Genomic DNA, 17148 nt, shown 5'->3' with positions numbered 1-17148 from the left:
CAAAAAAAAGGAGTGAAAAAAAAACCATTTTTGGGGAGAGAATGACAATAATATGACTTCTCCCGCTTTGGGTGAAAAAGTATTCCACATTGGGCACCTGTTTAAATGGTACCCGAGCTAATGGCACCTGAGATATTCCACTTACGGCACCTATAGGTATTTTTCGAAGGTGCCATTTGTGGAATAATATATAATTTTAAATTTTATTCTACACTTGGCACCTGCACGTAAGTAGATACTAGTGTTGGGAAGTTTACGTTTCTCACCACGTAAAATAATTTTTTCACTGCACGGTTGACGCGGTGGCTGGGCAACTGGCTGCCGTGCAACGTGTAGCGGGTTCGATTCCCGCACGAAGCAACTCTTTGTGTGATCCACAAATTATTGTTTCGGGTCTGGGTGTCATGTGTATGTGAACTTGTATGCTTGTAAACGCACCCACGGCACAGGAGAAAATCCTAGTGTGAGGCAACATCTTTTTTTAAAATTTTTATTTATTTTTTCTAGTAGTTAATGTAAATTTAATGTAATAGGGACTTTTATTGCTATATAACATCACATAACATCTATCTGTATATAATGTGATAGGCGTGGGACTTCTAACCCGTTAAGGCTGAGTACTACATCTAATTTTATCGACAAAAAAATAATATGGGGGTTGAACTAATTGAAAATAGTGATTTTTTCGGTAAGAATAATTCACAATTTTTTTTTAACTCGCCATAAAGTGTTATCAAACATATGAAAAAATTAATGAATTAGTTAGCCAAGGTTATTAGCTACCGTTTGTCGTCTTTTTTTTGTTTCTACGACGCATACAACCTTTGATATAAAAAAAAGTAAAAAAAATATTAAAATGGCCATAATTTTTAGGGGGAGGGGATTCGACCCCTTCGACCCAGGACTTTTGCCGTTAAAATTAGATGTAGTATTCAGCCTTAACAGGTTAGAAGTCTCGCCCCTATCACATTGTATATAACAAATGAATAAAATTTCATTAAGGAACTACATTCGTAATAAGGTTATGTATATTTGCTGAAGAAATTGCAATTACTGAATGATTAGTTAACACGCTATATAAGTGTGTATATAGATAATTATGTATATATGTATGTTTGTATGTAATTAACTTATTACGTTAAATCGTTACTTAAGGAACTTTCTTTGCAATGTAATGTAACGTTGTGTATTCTATGAAAGGGGTAAGCAGAGGTGCTAATATTTAATAGAGATTGAAGAAGAAAAACTTTTTGCTTATGTATGTGTTACAAGTGTGGGATAGCCATTGACCGGAGTGATACCACAACCTCACAGAAAACCGACGTGATACCACTCTTGCGTTGTATCATTGTGTGAGTGAGGTTACCGGAGGCCTTTTTAACCTATCTTTTCCAATCCCCGATTCCCCAACAACCCTTAAATTCCTAACCCCAAAAAGACCGGCAACACACTTGTAACGCCTCTGGTGTTTCGAGTGTCCATGTGCGGCGGCGATTGCTTACCATCAGCTGATCCGTCTGCTCGTTTACCGGCTTATACCATAAAAAAAATCTTCTACTAAACGTCTGTACCTATTTCCCAAATTTCTTTAGACGATACAAAAACTACGTTCGCAATATATTATGCCTTTACTTAACACCTAAACATTATGCAATAATTATAAACAATAAAAACGTACAATCAATCACTTAACTGCTGAGTATTATTGTAAATACCTAGGTTTGCATGTGTTCTGTGTGTTTCGTGATAATACACACTTAACTGTGTATTGTCCTCAGTAGCGTGTGTTGACAACACGCATGCGTAGTGAGCTGTTTTAAAATAATGTTGTAAGGTTTGTAACTAATATTTTTTTTGTTAAATGAACCGACGTTTGGCCGCTGTCTCGCCTGATGATAAGTAATGATGCGGCCTACGATGGAGTACGTCTGCCCATAAGCAACCTATTCACTCGGGCTTTGAAGACACCCAGGTTATACCCATCAGGAAACACAGACTCCGGCAAGGCGTTCCACTCCCTAGCAGCTCGCACAAGGAAGCTTGAAGCGAAGCGCTTCGTGCTAGTGAGTGGGATATCCACCATGAAACGGTAACGCCTCGCCGATTGTCTTGTGGTTCGATATAAAATACATTGCCTTGTCACGTTGGACGAGTGGTTGTAAATGTGACTGTTGAACAAGGGGTCTCAGATTCGACCCGGATCGGGCAAAGTATTACTGGGCTTTTTTCGGTGTTTCGAAAATTTCTCAGTGGTAGCACGGAGTCTGAAATTGTGCCCAGTATATGGCAATAGGCTCACACTCTATTACATGGGACTTATAACACAAATGGTGAAAAGTGGGTGTACAATGTATAGCGGCAAGCCGTAATGTGCAACTCTGCCTACTCGAGGATAAAAGGCGTGATGATACAATATATAATAATACAACTATCAAAAACCGTTTCTGTCACTGGAGATCGCAGTTTAAAAGTCTAATATTAAACGTGTAGACTCTTGCAGCACCCACGACAAGAGTAGCGGTGGTAACAAATTCCAATCTACTCTGCTGATACCACAACGCGTTGATGACAACAAATAGCTTTTTTTTTGAGGGAGGAAAATCATCCAATGACTTCTCCCACCTTGAGTAAGGCGAGAGGCAGTGTCAGACTCTTACTGACTAAAAACCACCCCGTTCCTTCTCCTGCTTTGAGCCGGAGCCCCGGTAACCTGTTACGTTGTCCGCAGCTCACAACAAATAGCTTGAAAACACAAAAGCATCTAGGTACTAAACGGTCAGGTCTGAACACTAGTATATAAAAAAATATATTACATAATATAACTTTCCAAAATCTTTAGACATTAGCGGACGTCCTTTCGTAATATGTATGAATTGTTTGTATGACTGTATATATATATATACATATTTATGTATATATGTATAGTTTCACTCGAATTGTATGGGATTTTAATGGGAATGTTTCTTTTGTCTCGTGTCATACAAAGTTATACTTAAGTGAATTAAGTCAACTTATTTTTACGTCACGTCCTTTGTTGTTTAAGGGCCAAACACGGATAAAGTCAAAGTCAAAGTCAAAAGTCAAAATTATTTATTTCAATTAGACCCGGAAGGCACTTTTGAACGTCAAAGCAAATATAATAATATTAATAACGTCTGTCTGTCGGTCAGTCCTCTAGTGAAGCTATTTGCTCGTTCCAAAGTGTAGATTCCTATGGAGAAGAACGAGCTATGATAGCTTGAAGCAGTCAGTCCACTGCTTATAAATAGTCTGACTGAGTAGACTGCATAGTATGCTATATATTTCTACGTATCTATACAGGGTGTAAGCGGAACGCTCCCAAACGTCGCAAACAGGTGATGGTAAAAAACGAGTATCGTTTTAAAAACATATAGAATTTAATGTTTATTTTAGGTAATAATAGTTGTAATCTAATGCTGAATGTTAATATAGCATGAATAATACAAACACAAAAACGATTAAAATTATAAAAACATAAACAATTTGTGGCGTTTTTATTTCAATTAGACCAGGAAGGCACTTTTGAACGTGAAAGCAAATATAATAATATTAATAACGTCTGTCTGTCGGTCAGTCCTCTAGTGAAGCTCATTCCAAAGCGCAGATTCCTATGGAGAAGAACGAGCTATGATAGCTTGAAGCAGTCAGTCCACTGCTTATAAATAGTCTGACTGAGTAGACTGCATATTATGCTATATATTTCTACGTATCTATATACACCGTCTGCTCTAGTACTTAAGCTAACTGCTCGAGCTGTTATCAAATGCAGGTTTAATTTGTTAACTCTTACTGCAAGATCTGTGTGTGGTGGCTCTAACTTAAGTTCCTCACTTTGATTAAGTTTAATTTTGGTTGAAACACTAATTGACAACTGTGGCAGTATTGGCGCACCTTATTTTTATATAATAATTAGTTATACTGATTTAGACATTACTGTTTTGATATAAATCTTAGATATTTACGTATACTATAAACGACTGACCTTTGAAAACAGTTCGTATATATACAAAGACTGATATACTGCTAAATTTTAAGCCATCCCTTAAATATGGCGTAATTTTTCAGGTAATCATAAGAGACAAATAATTTTCAGAGCGTCTTAAAATTGATTGGTGTTTGAGTATTTTACCAATATAATCTGATAATTTAATTACATATGTCTTTGCACAAAATGTGTGACAAAGCTAATCGTATTTCTGATAGAATGTACACATTCTACTACTTAATGAAAAAAATAATATTATGTATAACTGACAAATAATTTTGCTGTGGCTATGTAAAAGTGTCGGTATATGGTAAATTTTAAATGTGTAATGAAATTACATGTTGTCCTTTTTTAGTTGATATCACTGTTCCACTCATCTAAAATATGGTCTAATTTTATAGTACAAATAATTATTAAAATAACATTACAATCTCCCAGAACAGTGTTCGTCATGAATACATTTGATTCGGTTAAATAATATACATTTAAAAATTGTAAATGTTTAGAAAAATTACTACCTACTACTACGACTACTAAAGAAAACATAAAAAAAAACGTATAAAAAAATTACTCTAAACATTTTCTCAGATCTATCTCAAGCGTTTGCTAAAATCCACACAATACCTGAGGAATTCCGTTGAATAAAAAATCTCGTTGAAGACAGATTATCGAGTTATCTCAGTTAATATTCGAACTATATATTTTCAGTAATTTACAATCTATCATCATTTATTCATCAGACTTCGTAATAGACGCCTACGTATCTATTATGATCGGAATATTTCAGACTAAAGATCGACAATTAATGAATAAATATGACTAAGCCTATAGAATATGTAAAATAACGCAAAACTTTAAACACTTTCCATTTTTATAATAACTCCATAACAAACGAAAAAATAATCTTCAAATATAACAAAAAAAAACAGATTTCTCTCAAGCGTTTGATACAGTTAGTCACAATAAATTCTTTTAAAAGAAACTCCCGAAACCAATTCCCTTATCATTGTCACTTGTAATGCCTTCCACACTTATAGGAATAAAAATACCAATATGGCTGACTCACCTCGTTCAGCAAACCCGTCTCCCGAACCAGTCCCAATGTCCTGCAACGCCTGCTCATCACCAACGTCATTCAAACCGAAATTCTGATCACGAAACACAACATTATCATTGAACCCACCAGGCCCCGCATGAGAATTCGTCTGCACTGAGTTTACACTTTCTGACGCATATGGGAACACCACTCGAGGACTCCTCGGCTTCCAACCAGGATAGTACCCGTTCCGGACCGAAGGAGCGAACGGAGCCACAGGGTACGGGTCAAACCCAAAGTTCGGAGCGTAAGTCCTGCCAAAACGACCCTGGTAGTAATGCGGATGGTTCGAAAACGGCCGAAACCGCGGCAACGGTTCGTAAAACCGCTCATTGCCCGACGGCAAATCCTCACTCAACTTCTTTGGCACTTCAGGATCTTCAGGCGATGTGAACTCGTAATCAGGCTGATCGTCAAACTTGATTTTCGAGTAGCTTTTGTCCTGAGTCAAGTCAATTTCACCCTTTCCGAATGGCTGGTGGTTCTCATCTTCGTCGAGGAACAGCACCCTGGACTGCCTTGCTCTCGTCCTCCGGTACAGGTTCTTCGGCACAAACATGACGTTTTTGTACGGTTTCTGGTAGACTAGGCTGAGCGCCCGGCTCGGCTCGACAGCGCCAACGGACGCCACCAGTAACAGAATAACTTTCCATCTATTTTCGCTAAACATGTTGCATCGGTCAGTGCACTGCGATTTTCACTTTCATTTCTTTTGTTACGAAGGGTGAATTTTGTTTGTTTGTTTTCGTTAGGTTTTAGTACATGATTTGTGCGCGTGTTGTTTTTTTTTAATTTTGTTGTTTTGAGTCGAGTTTCATTTCTGTGGTGCGCGGGGCGTGTGGCGCGGGCGGTGTGTAGCACGGGACTGGCTCGGCCGAGCCGCGGCCGTAGCGTGCGCCGCTCGTTATATAAAAATGCATGCTTGTGACGTTTCGTTTATGTAATGCCAGTGATTAGTGATAGTACGTTGCTTGGTAACTCTGTTTTGGATACCTAAAAGTGCTACTTTCAGTTTTGGTTGTATTGTTTGGTGGGTTTTTGGGATTTTAAGAGGCATTTTTAATATTTTTTTTATATTGGAACTGGTACTCGTTTTTATAAAGCTTGGTACACTTTTCGCCAATTATGTAATGGGTCCCATTTAATGAGGTCACAGATGTAACAGCTGTGCGCGATGTCCGGGATTCTTATTGGTTATTTTTGAGCGTGCATTATGGTTTAATGTTTCAATTTTTGCACTCTCATTCGAGTTTTAAGCTTGTTCTTTGTTACAAAGGGTCTATTTTTTACTACACAGAATATTACCATCGATAATTACTCTAAGGCATTCCACTGCCAGACTGTGAAGCTTTTCTACCGATACATAAGAGTAAAATTACATGGTTAGTGAAATAAATAACTGCAGACCCCAATACCTGTCCAATATGTAATCCTTTGGTCTCTTACGTTGGTTTTTTGGTTGCGAGATCCAGGGCAATTCATGTCCCTGTGACGCGCCGGACTTCAGTTTTCCAGTGTTTTTATGGTTGTATCTACTGTAGATCCTGGTGCACAGGCGAAGCAACGGATTTAGAAGATATGTGGGCTTGCCTTTTAAAAAAAATGCATAAGACAAGGAAGACTGTTTTTGAATTCCATAAACAACAACAACAACATAATTTAATAAAATAAACTATTTTTTTCCGGTGTTTTCATGGTTGTGTCTACTATCCTGGCTTACAGGAGTTGCAGCGGTATGGGAGGTTGTGGAGGGCTTGTCAAATTAAAAAACAACAATCTAAAAGTGCAAATGGGCTTTGGGAGTTAGGGATTTAAGGCTTATTGGGGGATTAGGCAGATTGGAAAGGCGGGTAATTGAGCTTCTCGTAACCTTATTCACGCAAACAGAACACAACACAAGCGTTGTTTCACGTCGATTTTCTGTGAAGCCGTGGTATCACTCCAGTCGAGCCAGCCTATTGGTGTGAAAGCATGGCTCTCCCACACTTAAAATATAATATAGAAAGATTAAAATAAAGACTAATCCTCCTCCCTTTGCCATCCATCCATACTAAGAACTAAATATATATATTGTTACATATACATAATATGTTATTTTTTAAAGGCTGCTGTATATATACAGCTACATATCTGTGGTATATGTTCCTCAGCTTTCTATTCAACGCTCCGATGATGTCATCTGTGTTAAACTGTTCCGACTTGGAGTCATTATGTAAATTCGACAAAATCGGAACTTGAAGTGATCTTTATATGTGTATGTGTATATGTATATATATATATATATATATATATCTTCCTGCCTGCCTCGTTAGCCAAGTGGTTGCAAGTACGAGTCGGACAAGGGCTCTCGGGTTCGATTCCCGGGTCGCGCGAAGTATTACTGGGCTTTTTTCGGTTTTTCGGAAAAAAAATCGGAGTCTGGAAAATGTACCCGGTAAATGGCAATAGGATAAAAGGCAAAATCCATACATATATATCGTTACGCCTTTAATCCCTGAAGGGGTAGGCAGAGGTGCACATTATGGCACGTAATGCCACTGTATAATGTACATCCACTTTTCACAATTTATGTTGTAAGTCCCATGTAATAGGTGATGGTCTTTATAATATAGTTTTATTATATTTTGACTGTTACATTATTGATAATCAATAGGAATAATGACGAGGTATGAAAATTAAAGATATATTTAGCTGATGTTAGATAGTGAAAAAATATTAGACACGTATTTTTTCTCCCGCCTTAGGCGAGGTAAGAGGGAGTGTCAGACTCTTACTGACTAAAAACCACCCCGTTCCTACTCCTGCCCTTCGAGCCGAAGCCCCGGTAAACCCGCTAGACATTATCCTCTATTTCATTGTCTGGACTTTAAAAGAGACTATGACCTCTGAGTTTGTTTCGGCATTTCTTCTCAGAGTAGTCTCAGAGTAGTAGATAGAAAATGCCGGCCTTATCTAGCTATTTGAAATGTTGACGTGTAAAAGTGTTATTTTATACCCTAGTTACAGAAATAAATATCATTTATCATTTAGACAGTACAGGGGTGACACTATGTTACGTAAAAACCCTAAACTTAAACAAATTAAAAACTACTAGTGGGACAGTTAAAACCTTTCAAAAAGTTAACCACGGCAGTGAAACCTTAACTACTTAATAGTTAAACTGTGGGAAAGGTTCAAAGTAGCGGTTAACAGTAACATTATGACGAATCGATGAGACGCTTGTTATATTCAATCTCACTTTGGTCAATGTTATTTATTGGAAGATTCTACCAGTGGCTTAAGCCACGTTCCTGGGATAAAAAGAACCCTTGTAAAAGAAATATTGCCCTACACTAGGATTTTCTACTGTGTGACTGAGTTTCAAACCTACAATTTCAATGCACATGGCACCTAGACACGAAACAAAAATTTGGTGATCGCTCAAAGAGTTGTTCCGTGCGGGAATCGAACCCGCTACACGTTGCGCAGCAGGCGGTTGCCCAGCCACTCTCAGTAAGAAATTTCATTTTTATCAGTACTGAATAGTTTTTGCGTGAAAGAGCAACAAACAAACATATATTATATCTTTATAAAATCTCGCATTTACAATATTTGTAAGATCATCATAATTTTTTTATTGACTTTTTCCGAGCTATATTTTCTTTCTAAGATTCAGATAAGATTCAGAGCTGCGGACTACCTAGCGGGTTTACCGGTACTCCGGCTCGAAAGGCAGAAGCAGGAACGGTGTGATTTTAGTCAGTAAGAGTTTAACACTCCCTCTAGCCTTTCCTAAGGCGGTAGAAGTCATTAGATTTTCCCCCTTCAAAATCCTCCCCAAAATTCATCAAATTGTATAACATTTTGCCTTATCACAAATTGGGAAAGATAATAATTACATTACACAATCTTACATTTATGATTGCTTTTATTCCATTTTGAGGATTAAAATGTAATTTTAATTTATTGGTTATTAATTTTATTTTATTACACATTATGGAATGTTTTAAGAAATTGTAATTTATTGTAATATTTAATGTTATAGTTCCGTTGTGTTGCGCCGTAAATGTAATCTGTTTATTAACGCATAAATTATTCAGTTGTACAGTCAAGTTTAAAATGGGTTATCAAAATTACCGTTCAAATATTCCCTAGTTATTATTCGAAGAGATTTATCAGTAATATTGTTGATTCCACAGTAATAATGGCTTTACTAAACACGGGATAAAATTTTAAACTAATATTTGAAATCTAACATTCAAATTATAAATTTTTTAACACTTAACACCACCCTGAAATCGAATCCAGGATTAACCAGTTAACACGACATAGGTATGAATGGATACATAGACATACATATCGTGATAGCCCGAAGGCTTAAGACGCCCACTTCTCATGCATGAGGGTGCGAGATCAAAACCTACCAACGGCAAAGGGTGAAGGAAAACATTTTAAGGAAACCTGGGCTTATAATTTCTAATTATAAGTTTGATATCGCCAACCTGCATTGAGCAAGAGTGGTGATTAATGCTCAAACCTTCTCCATGTGAGAAGAGGCCTTTGGTTAGCAGTGGCTACTTATAAGCTGTTGATGTGTGTATACACATAATATGAATAGACTAATATTATGTAGGTACAGATGTTGCAACAGACAGATGGCTCGACTCTAGTTTTCACTCCCAAAATGATCAGCACACAATAGGCAATGGGTTCACAAAGAAATCAACACAACACAAGCAAAATTTCGCGCACAATTCGAGTTCATAAGAGCGAGAATGTTGTACAGTCGAGATGAAAAATTATTGTCACATTTATTCACAAAATGAATTTAATTTTTATTTTGATAGAATAGTTGAGTGATTTTAATAAAAAAACGCCAGTAAAAGTTTTTCCTAAGTTCTCTTTATAATTAGAACGACAATTTTGTTAGTTTGCAATCTTTGAAATCCAACGTGGGTGAACCATGTTTCGGTACGAATGGGCCGGCTCGACCGGAGTGATACAAAGGGCTCAAAGGAGACCGACGTTAAATAACGCTTGCGATGTGTGACTGAGGATACCGGAAGACCTAATTACTCCCCTTCCCAATCTTCCTAATCCTTGATTCCCCAACAACCCTTAAATTCCTAATCCCCAAAAGGCAGGTAACGCACTTGTAACGCCTCTGGTGTTTCGGGTGTCCATTGGCGACGGCGATTGCTTACCATCAAGTAATCTGTCTGCTCGTTTACCGGCTTATACCATAAAAAATACAGAATTCATATATTTACTACTATTTACAAACACAATGCACGTAGCAACTTATTTTTGAACTCGACTGTACATGTTTTATGTTTACGAAACAGCTATAATAAAGGTGAATAGGAAAGCATAGGTTATGGCTCATAGCGCGGCCTTATGGGTGGCTGACCCCATACATGGATATTACACAATACATATACATATGTAGGTATACAATGTAATATTGTCGTTTTATACATACTCGTATAATATAGTAATTTTAAAATGCATGTTAGGCCTAGTGTTATTTCTAGTTTGAAACCTCAAGATTAGAGACAATGGGTTTAACTAAAAATGTAGCGGGTTTACCAGGGTTCCGGCTCGAAAAGCAGGAGTAGGAACGGGGTGGTTTTTAGTCAGTAAGAGTTTGACACTCCCTCTCGCCTCGCCCAAGATGAATTTATTAAATAAAAGATCAAAGAAATTTATGTAGTTTAATAATCGAAACGAGATACCACAGATAACAAAGTGTCAAATTGTCTATAACTCAGCATAAGGTTGTATTAATCATAAAGTCAAATTTTAACATTTCAACACTCTCACCAAATTTGAACTTTACATCTACAAGTTATACTTATAAAAACAAAAGAATTGAACACTCTCACCAAATTAAACTTTACATCTCTCTATGAGTTTTACAAAAACAAAAAATTACATTACTTTTACCCATTACACACTTACATTAATAAACTTTTAGTAACTACACTTACAACTTGAGTTGTTACATTTAGTTAATATAATTTTATAAAAATGACAATTGTTTAACACCAATTTTATCTCTAAGATATTGAAATTTTTCTTTGGGTAATGCCTTAGTAAAGATGTCAGCATATTGTTCTTTGGTATTTACATATTTAAGATCTATTTCTTTCTCTAAATATTTTTCTTTGATAAAATTATATCTAATATCAATATGCTTGCATCTTTTGTGATAATCTACATTCTTAATTAAACAAATTGCACTTTGATTATCAATGTTTAAACAAATAGAGTTCTGGTTAAATGCATTTATATCTATTAATAATCTTTTTAACCATATGGCTTCTTTGGTTGCTGAACATGCAGCCATGAACTCTGCTTCAGTAGTGGATAATGCCACACTGTGTTGACATTGTGTTGCCCATGTTACAGCTGCACTATTCTTTATGAATACATATCCTGTCAAAGACCTGCGTGTGCAAGTGTCTTTTGCATAATCTGCATCGCTGTAGCCTTCAAGGCAGCTCCTTGAGGGCGAGTAACATAGGCCATAGTCTTTTGTCCCTTTTAAGTATCGAAATATTTTCTTGACAACATTCCAATGTGTTTGATTATAACTATTCAAATAGCGACTCACCAGACTGACTGCATACATGATGTCAGGCCTGCTTACCACTGCAAGGTGCATTAGTGAACCGACAGCTTCTCTATATTGTATGTTCTTGTCTGGTGTTTCAGTTCCCTTTTCTAGAGTTGTATGCGGGTCAACTGGAATGTTATTACTGTTAGCATTATTCATATCGAACTTACATAATAATCTCTCAATGTATTTTGTTTGATGGATATAAATACATTTTTCAAACCTTTCTAATTGCATTCCTACAAAATTCTTTGGATCACTTTGTGTGATTTCAAAATTATCTTTAAGTTCACATATTACTTTCTGTAATGCTTTGTTTGACTTTGACATCAGTAGGCCATCATCAACATAAAGTAATAAATAGATATTATTATTATCAACATTTCCAAGATAAACACATCTATCTGCATGACTGTTCTTAAATCCAAATTTCTTAAGCAGATTGTCAAATTTTTGATTCCAGCATCTTGGTGCTTGTTTTAAACCATAGAGTGAACGATTAAGTTTACATACCTGATTTGGTGGGACATTCAAACCTTCAGGAACTCTCATATAAATGTCTTCTTTCACATCTCCATATAAAAATGCAGTCTTGATGTCAAACTGCATCATTGCATATTCATGTTGAACAGCTTCTGAGAGTAAGATTCTTATTGAATCATATCTGACTGTTGGAGAGTAAACTTCAGTGTAATCAATTCCTTTTATTTGTCCACATCCTTTAGCACATAGCCTTGATTTAAAAACTGACCCATTATCTTTTATTCTGAAGACCCATTTACAGTCAATTAGTCGTACTCCTTTTGGTTTTTCCATTAAACTCCAGGTGTTGTTCTTTTGGTGTGCACTTAGTTCTTCATTGATTGATTGTTTCCATTTCTCAGCATGCACATTGTCACTGGATATTGCTGCAGCATAGGTTTCTGGAACATCATATTGATCAATTATTTCATCTGCACACATATATGTATTACCTTGCATTTTGGCAGTCCGCATTCTAGATCTAGTTGTTATGTTTCGTTCTGATTCCATTTCCTCAAGTGTTTCATCTGGTTCATATACAGATCCATCATCTGATTGGTAGGAGTCTTCAGTGCTTTCAGATGTTGTGTCATTATTAGTCGGGCTTTCATTTTCAATTTTTGATTCGGAGACCGACTCAGATAATGGCATAGCTGCATAATCTCTCTTTACAGAACTTTCAATAAAAATTGCATCTCTGCTGATTAAAGCTTTTCTTGTCTTTGGATCAAAGAACCTGTAGCCTTTTGTTTCATTACTATAGCCCACAAAAATCATCTTTATTGCCTTTGGATCCCACTTCTTGGCTTTTTCTTTAGGGATGTGAACCATAGCTTCACAACCAAAAACTTTTAAATGACTAATATCCGGCCTTTTACCACTCCATTTTTCTTCTGGTGTTAAATAATCTAACACCCTTGTCGGGCATCTATTTGTGATATATGCTGCTGTTGTCACTGCTTCAGCCCAATATTGCTTTTGTAGTTTTGCGTTAAGCAACATGCATCTTGCTCTTTCTAATAGGGTTCTATTCATTCGCTCCGCTAAACCATTTTGTTGAGGGGTGTAGGGGGCGGATGTTTGATGAGAAATGCCAGACCTTTTAAGAAAATGCTGAAAATCATTGCTTAAATATTCATTCCCATTATCAGTACGGAGTGTTTTTATATTAAAACCAAGTTTATTTTCCACCAAGGCTTTAAATTCCTTAAATTTTTCAAACACTTCTGATTTCTTAGTTAATATGTATATAAATACCTTTCGAGTGAAGTCATCAATGAAAGTTACAAAGTAACGAGCACCTCCAAGGGATGATACCTCCATGGGTCCACAAACATCCGAGTGGATGAGTTCCAGTGCATTTTGAGCTCGTGATCCCTCAGTAGGGAAAGGTATTCTTGATTGTTTTCCTTGAAGACAAGAAATACATATTACTTTTTCTTTATTTTCTAGCTTAAATCCAGAGCTTTCTGTTAATTTATTCAAGTCTTCAAAGTTTAAATGGGCCATTCTCTGATGCCATAAATACCAGTCATTTTCTTTTGTTACAGATGTGTAGGCAGGCATACTATGAGTATTTAGTTTGTACATATTATTACTCATCTTTGCAGTGGCAACTTGTTCATTATTTCTGTTTGATATTTTACAACCTTTCTCATCAAATTGTACTTTACATCCATTTTTAATAATTTGACTGACAGATAAAAGATTGGTGGCCAAACCAGGAATATAAAGAACATCCTTTACTTGAATTGTATTCATTTTGCCATTACTGCCAATCACATTTAAATTTACTTTGCCACAAGATTTCACTAAGAGTTTCTTGTCATCTGCCACTTTTATTGTATTAATCGGTGGTGGTATTATATCATATAGCCAGTCACTGTGCATCGTCATATGCATTGACGCACCAGAGTCTATAAACCATCCATTTTCATTGTTTTCAGTAGCAGATAGTACTGCCACATAGTTTCCACTTTGATCCGACTGTTTCTTCTTATGCCAACAGTGTTTACTTACATGTCCATATTTATTGCACACAAAACATCTTGGACCTTTACTTTTAGATGTTTTCTCTGTAGCTTGTTTGGCAACCTGTAACTGTTTCCCTTTGTATTTATTCACATATAATGCACTACTTTCAGAGCTTCTTACATCTTGTAATAGCTTAGTCTTCACAGAATCAGCAGTTATTGCCACACCAGAGCTTTCGAGTGCCATAATCATTGGCTGGTAGACTTCAGGTAAGCCAGCTAGCAATAGCGTACCAAGCCATTCATCATTTACATCGAACTCAATATTTCTTAACTTGTGTGCTGTTGATATAATCTTGTTTACATAGTCTTCTATGCTCTGACAAGATTCTAATGTTGTGGTTATCAGATCTCTCAATAAGCCAACCTTTCGTGTCAACCCTTTATCATCAAAAGCTCTAGAGAGGTTATTCCACACCTCCTTAGCAGATTTCGCTTCTTGTATATGTACATAGTTGATAGGATGTACCAATAAAATTATTTTTGACTTAGCTTTTGTGTCAAGTTTGGGGTCAACTCTTTCTTCCGCTGTGACGCATTGCCACAAATCCTCGTGCTCAAGATACGTTTGAACGGCGAATCTCCACGTTGGATAGTTCTCTCTTCCAGTCAGTTTTTCAATCAGTGCCATCGTGTTTGTAGAAGACATTTTGCTGATGAAGAGTTCGGAAGAAAAACAAATGAGTGTTGACTTTAAGGTTATGATTATTCGGAACTACATTTATTACGGATTCAATGAAACTTTTATATTCTTTTATATTGTTTTATACTATTAAACAATTTTGAGAAAGCGATCAGGTGGCCTGGGCCCATAACCTGATGAATTTATTAAATAAAAGATCAAAGAAATTTATGTAGTTTAATAATCGAAACGAGATACCACAGATAACAAAGTGTCAAATTGTCTATAACTCAGCATAAGGTTGTATTAATCATAAAGTCAAATTTTAACATTTCAAGTATATTACCTTGTTTTTTTTAGCCTAACATGAAGAATTACGTACATACATAAGTGCGTACGTACATAACTGTCTACATGAACGTTGAACACAGCACCAATGTTTTTTCGAAGTCGGTTAAAGAAAGAGGAAGTGTCCATGACACGGTTGTGTACGATCAATCAATTTAATGATTGTTTGGAAATAAAAAAAATATCTTTTTTTGTAAGAAAACTTGTGTCTATGTGTATGAGTGAATAATTAATTACCTTTGGTAAAGACACGCGAACCTTTATATTTATTGGAGGTTTTAAGGTCGAATATTTTCTATTTTGTAATCGTATTAACATACTTTTTGATAGTTATGTGTTATATTATTTTATATGCCATAACCATTTTCCAACTTCTTTCTAATTTTTCCAGGCCATCCTCAAATAGCTATTTGAAATATTGACGTGTAAAACTGTTATTTTATAACCTACTTACAGAAATAAATATCATTTATCTTTGTTTGAATATTTCTGGACATACATACATAACATCACGCCTGCCTCCCATAGGGGTAGGCAGAAATAATAGAACGCGAATAATTGCTATGATTACACACCTCCTTCGCTTCATCAACAGTCATCAGTCTTTTCATGCATGCTCGTCGGTTAAAGGTACTTTTAAATTTGGCCCTTCTTTAATATATCGCCAAACTGGTCTCTATATGTCCATCCAATATTTTTTGTAAATTCATTATATGTACGGTATATATAAATTTATGAAATTCTTATGTCATTACTATTTCTAGTATTTTTCTGATTTTCAGGTACGTTATACGTTGTAATAATCATCTAAATCGGAAAATTTTAAAATACTATGCCTGACTGACTCGAAATTGAGCGAAAAAACCTTGCTTGGAATAGTTTCGACGAACAATTAAAAAAAGAGCTTTATTTTTTCCAGGCTCATTAATTAAATTACAATACAATGAATTAGATATTTATAATTAGTTTAATATTTAATATATCTAATATTATAATTTAATATATTAGTTTAATAATTAACTCATGCATACTGAAGAAAAAAATCCAACTGATTATTACCATTTTCTATTCACACAAAGCAGCGCCATCTAGCTTTATATTTCTACGACTTTGTGTTGTGAAGCCTTTCTCTACACGAACCTCGTCAAGTAAAGCCTTTCGTAAAGAAATCAGTGTCTCATACAATTCATAGATGTCTCTTTTGTTGTACAATTTTGTTTTAAAGGTAAATATAACCGAACATATTTTTAAATAGTTTTGAAAATATATTTTATATTTAAGTATACAATAAAAAATACCAAAATAATATCCATGCATATTAATAGAAACACAGTTGTTTTTTTTTTATATTTCATGATTATTTTCCGTTTGTTATTAGTTAGAGTCAAATAATGAATATTAGCCCAGTAAAAAAATAATTCTAACTGATTGACTAAATCTCCATACAAAAGACATCAACGCGCGAGCTTACTTATTGCAACGTTTGTAGAACATGTTTTTAATATATTATAATTATTATATATTTCATAATAAAATAACACTTTTCATTCTTCATAGGAGGTAAGGCAGAATAATTAGCTGTAATATTTATTTCTTCATAATAATATGACATAACTATCACCAAACACCAACTCTAAACAACGTCCACATCACTTCAACTGGAGAATCGAACTCATAACCTTTTACTCAAGTCGGAAGTCTTAATCAATAACCATACATGTACAACCATAATACGAATATATGTATACATAATGTCACAATGACGATTCACTTGGCAAATTATAATTTCTCTTATGAACAGTTTCACCGTGCGCCGGCGCCGGTGACGTCACCACTCATCACGTGGTTATCAATGTACTGTCGTGTATAAATGTGTTTATAATATCGTACAGTTAGGGGCAAAAGTGTTAGAAAATTTGTTTT

The 17148-nt window shown here is 35.6% G+C and overlaps 2 protein-coding genes across 6 annotated transcripts in view; both read right to left on the bottom strand.

Moving 5' to 3' along the window:
• Window positions 1-5981, bottom strand: part of LOC118280057 (uncharacterized) — a 52233-nt gene extending 46252 nt beyond the window's left edge. The window contains exon 1 of one of the 2 annotated variants that reach the window (XM_050702354.1): window positions 5073-5981. In XM_050702354.1, the coding sequence (XP_050558311.1) occupies window positions 5073-5772 (700 nt within the window). In that variant the 5' untranslated portion in view covers window positions 5773-5981. The remainder of the gene's footprint in view (window positions 1-5072) is intronic. The other variant, XM_050702355.1, reaches the window with a different exon arrangement.
• Window positions 1-17148, bottom strand: part of LOC118279920 (T-complex protein 1 subunit epsilon) — a 324585-nt gene that overhangs the window by 184845 nt on the left and 122592 nt on the right. The gene's annotated exons all lie outside the window — the stretch shown is intronic.

This window comes from Spodoptera frugiperda, chromosome 22 (genome assembly GCF_023101765.2).
Source record: "Spodoptera frugiperda isolate SF20-4 chromosome 22, AGI-APGP_CSIRO_Sfru_2.0, whole genome shotgun sequence".
Taxonomy (NCBI): Eukaryota; Metazoa; Arthropoda; class Insecta; order Lepidoptera; family Noctuidae; genus Spodoptera; species Spodoptera frugiperda.
Note: the sequence above shows the minus strand (reverse complement) of the source record. Positions and strands in the feature narration are given on the sequence as shown.